This window comes from Geotrypetes seraphini, chromosome 16, assembly GCF_902459505.1.
Source record: "Geotrypetes seraphini chromosome 16, aGeoSer1.1, whole genome shotgun sequence".
Classification (NCBI taxonomy): domain Eukaryota; kingdom Metazoa; phylum Chordata; class Amphibia; order Gymnophiona; family Dermophiidae; genus Geotrypetes; species Geotrypetes seraphini.
Genome location: NC_047099.1, coordinates 15,995,679 through 15,997,961, shown reverse-complemented (window position 1 = coordinate 15,997,961; position 2,283 = coordinate 15,995,679). Strand labels below are relative to the sequence as shown.

General features: G+C 39.4%; 1 protein-coding gene across 1 annotated transcript; it reads left to right on the top strand.

Moving 5' to 3' along the window:
* Window positions 1–610: 610 nt before the first annotated feature.
* LOC117349736 (olfactory receptor 5V1-like) lies at window positions 611–1,893 on the top strand. The gene has a single exon (XM_033923327.1). It carries the CDS (start codon window positions 970–972, stop codon window positions 1,891–1,893), a length of 924 nt encoding a protein of 307 aa, XP_033779218.1. The 5' UTR covers window positions 611–969.
* The last annotated feature ends 390 nt before the right edge of the window (window positions 1,894–2,283 follow it).

Genomic DNA, 2,283 nt, shown 5'->3' with positions numbered 1-2,283 from the left:
GGAGAGATGCACACACACTGTATAAATGTTTGGCACAACGATTGTGTATTAGAATGACATTCTACAAGGATATTTTGGCACCAAGATCCCATCACAGTTCTGCCAGGTCTAGAGTTAGTGTAACTGTGGGCATTTATAAATAAGGTGTATTCACAATGGATTCTCCTAGTATTTTACCATGGGATCCGGTGGTACAGTGCTTCTAAAGAGAGGGGGGTTCCCCCACACACACACACCCTTGGAGTGCTTTACAATTAAGTTTTAAACCGCATTTGTCTGAGAAGCTTTGTTGGCGTACCATAACTAGCTGTTAGTCACTCAAAATGCACAGCAGTTTGCTGAGATAATAGTTGGTTTATACCTTGATGATAAGGCAAAAATAGCATGTCACCAAACAGCAAAGATGACAGTTCACCTATAGCAAAAAAAGATATATCAGGACCCAATATCAAAGACAAAAGTCTTTATTGGAAAAGGTATACTGACTTAATATGAGCCATGTTTTGGCTTTAAGCACTGTCTCACGAGTCATTTTACTATAATGGTAAAACAACACAGCATAGGTTTTCCACTATGTGTAACAATATAAATTAGAAGCCATGAAGCACATCAGCTGCAGAGATCATAGAAATGAACAACTTTAGTGCTGTTTGCTTTTGTGCAGAGGCAGACACGTCAATGACTTGTTGTATACTTTGGAAAGTTACTCATTGCTATGATTGTCTGCTGACATAATTGATGGTATTGCAAAGAAAACAAGTTTAAGTCTGTATTCACTTTCATTCACACCCCAGCCACCTCAGTGACACTATCAAATGTGGCCCTATAAATGATAAAAGACGTGTTTGCTCTTAGTTGATCAGCATCTGTGCTTTTGGAGTATTTTGTGATATTTCTGGTTACATTACTTCCAAATTTCCTGTTTTCCTTCAGTCTGCCTCTTCTTACTTGAAGCTTTAAAGCAAGGAAATGGTCAATCATACCAGTGTGACAGAATTCCTGATTCTTGGATTCCCAGAGTTTCCAGAGTTGCAGCTCCCTCTCTTCACTCTCTTCTCATTCCTCTACCTATTGGCTGTGCTGGGGAACCTTCTTGTTATCTTCATAATTTGTGCTGATCGACACCTCCACACCCCCATGTATTTCTTCCTGGCCAACCTGTCCTCCTTAGATATCTGCTCCTTGACTTCTATTGTGCCAAAAATGTTGGTAATTCTGCTGACAAAAAACCAGAATATATCTTTTGTGGGATGCATTTTACAGATGTACTGCTATTCAACTTGTGTATCTACAGAATTTGCTCTTCTTACTGCCATGGCATATGACCGTTATATTGCAATATGTAACCCCTTACGTTACCTCAACATCATGAATAAGAATGCTTGTGCTATTCTGGCAGCTGCCTCATGGATAGCAGGTTTATTAGATCCATTGCCACATAACATTGCTATATCACAGTCTTCTTTCTGTGACTCCAATGTAATAAATCACTTCTTCTGTGAAGTCACAGCACTGGTGAAGCTTTCTTGCTCAGATACCTCAATAATTCAAACTATGAATTATATAGTAGGTTTATTTGCAATCTTCCTTCCATTTCTCCTAATTCTTTTGTCTTACATATTTATAATTTTCTCCATCTTGAGAATCCGCTCTTCAAAGGGCAAAAGTAAGGCCTTCTCCACCTGCTCTTCCCACCTTACAGTAATCCTTCTGGCATATGGGACTATAATAGGAGTGTACATGAACCCTAGGTCGGTGAATTCTGCAGATCAAAACAAGTTACCTATTGCAATGTATATAGTTACTCTCCCACTTCTAAACCCTGTGATTTATAGCTTGAGAAGCAGAGAGTTAAAAGTGGCCCTGAAAAGAGTCATCGTGAAGAACCACTAAAGACATGTGTATCTTCCCCTGACCATGATAGCAGGTGATCTAGAGTACTGTGGTCCCTATTCCTAATTCCCTCACTGGTCATGTAAGAACATAAGAATAACCTTACTGGGTCAGACCAATGGTCCATCAAGCCCAGTAGCCGGTGACCAATCCAGGTCCCTAGTACCTGGCCAAAACCCAAAGAGTAAACAACATTACACACAGAATCCCAAAGAATAGCAAGATTCTGGGACTTATAAAATACAAGAACCATGTTTTTCTACAAAACAATGACTGATATATATTGACATACTGTACAGCTGGCTATAGGTTTTGGCAAAGTGTCATTGAATGAGGTGTAGAATGGAGGATGGCTAAAATTCAAAACATGAATTCATGTGAGCATTTGGA

Bases quoted from the DNA above. Each gene is read 5' to 3' on its own strand.
- LOC117349736 (XM_033923327.1), top strand. From the start codon at position 970: ATGGTCAATCATACCAGTGTGACAGAATTCCTGATTCTTGGATTCCCA.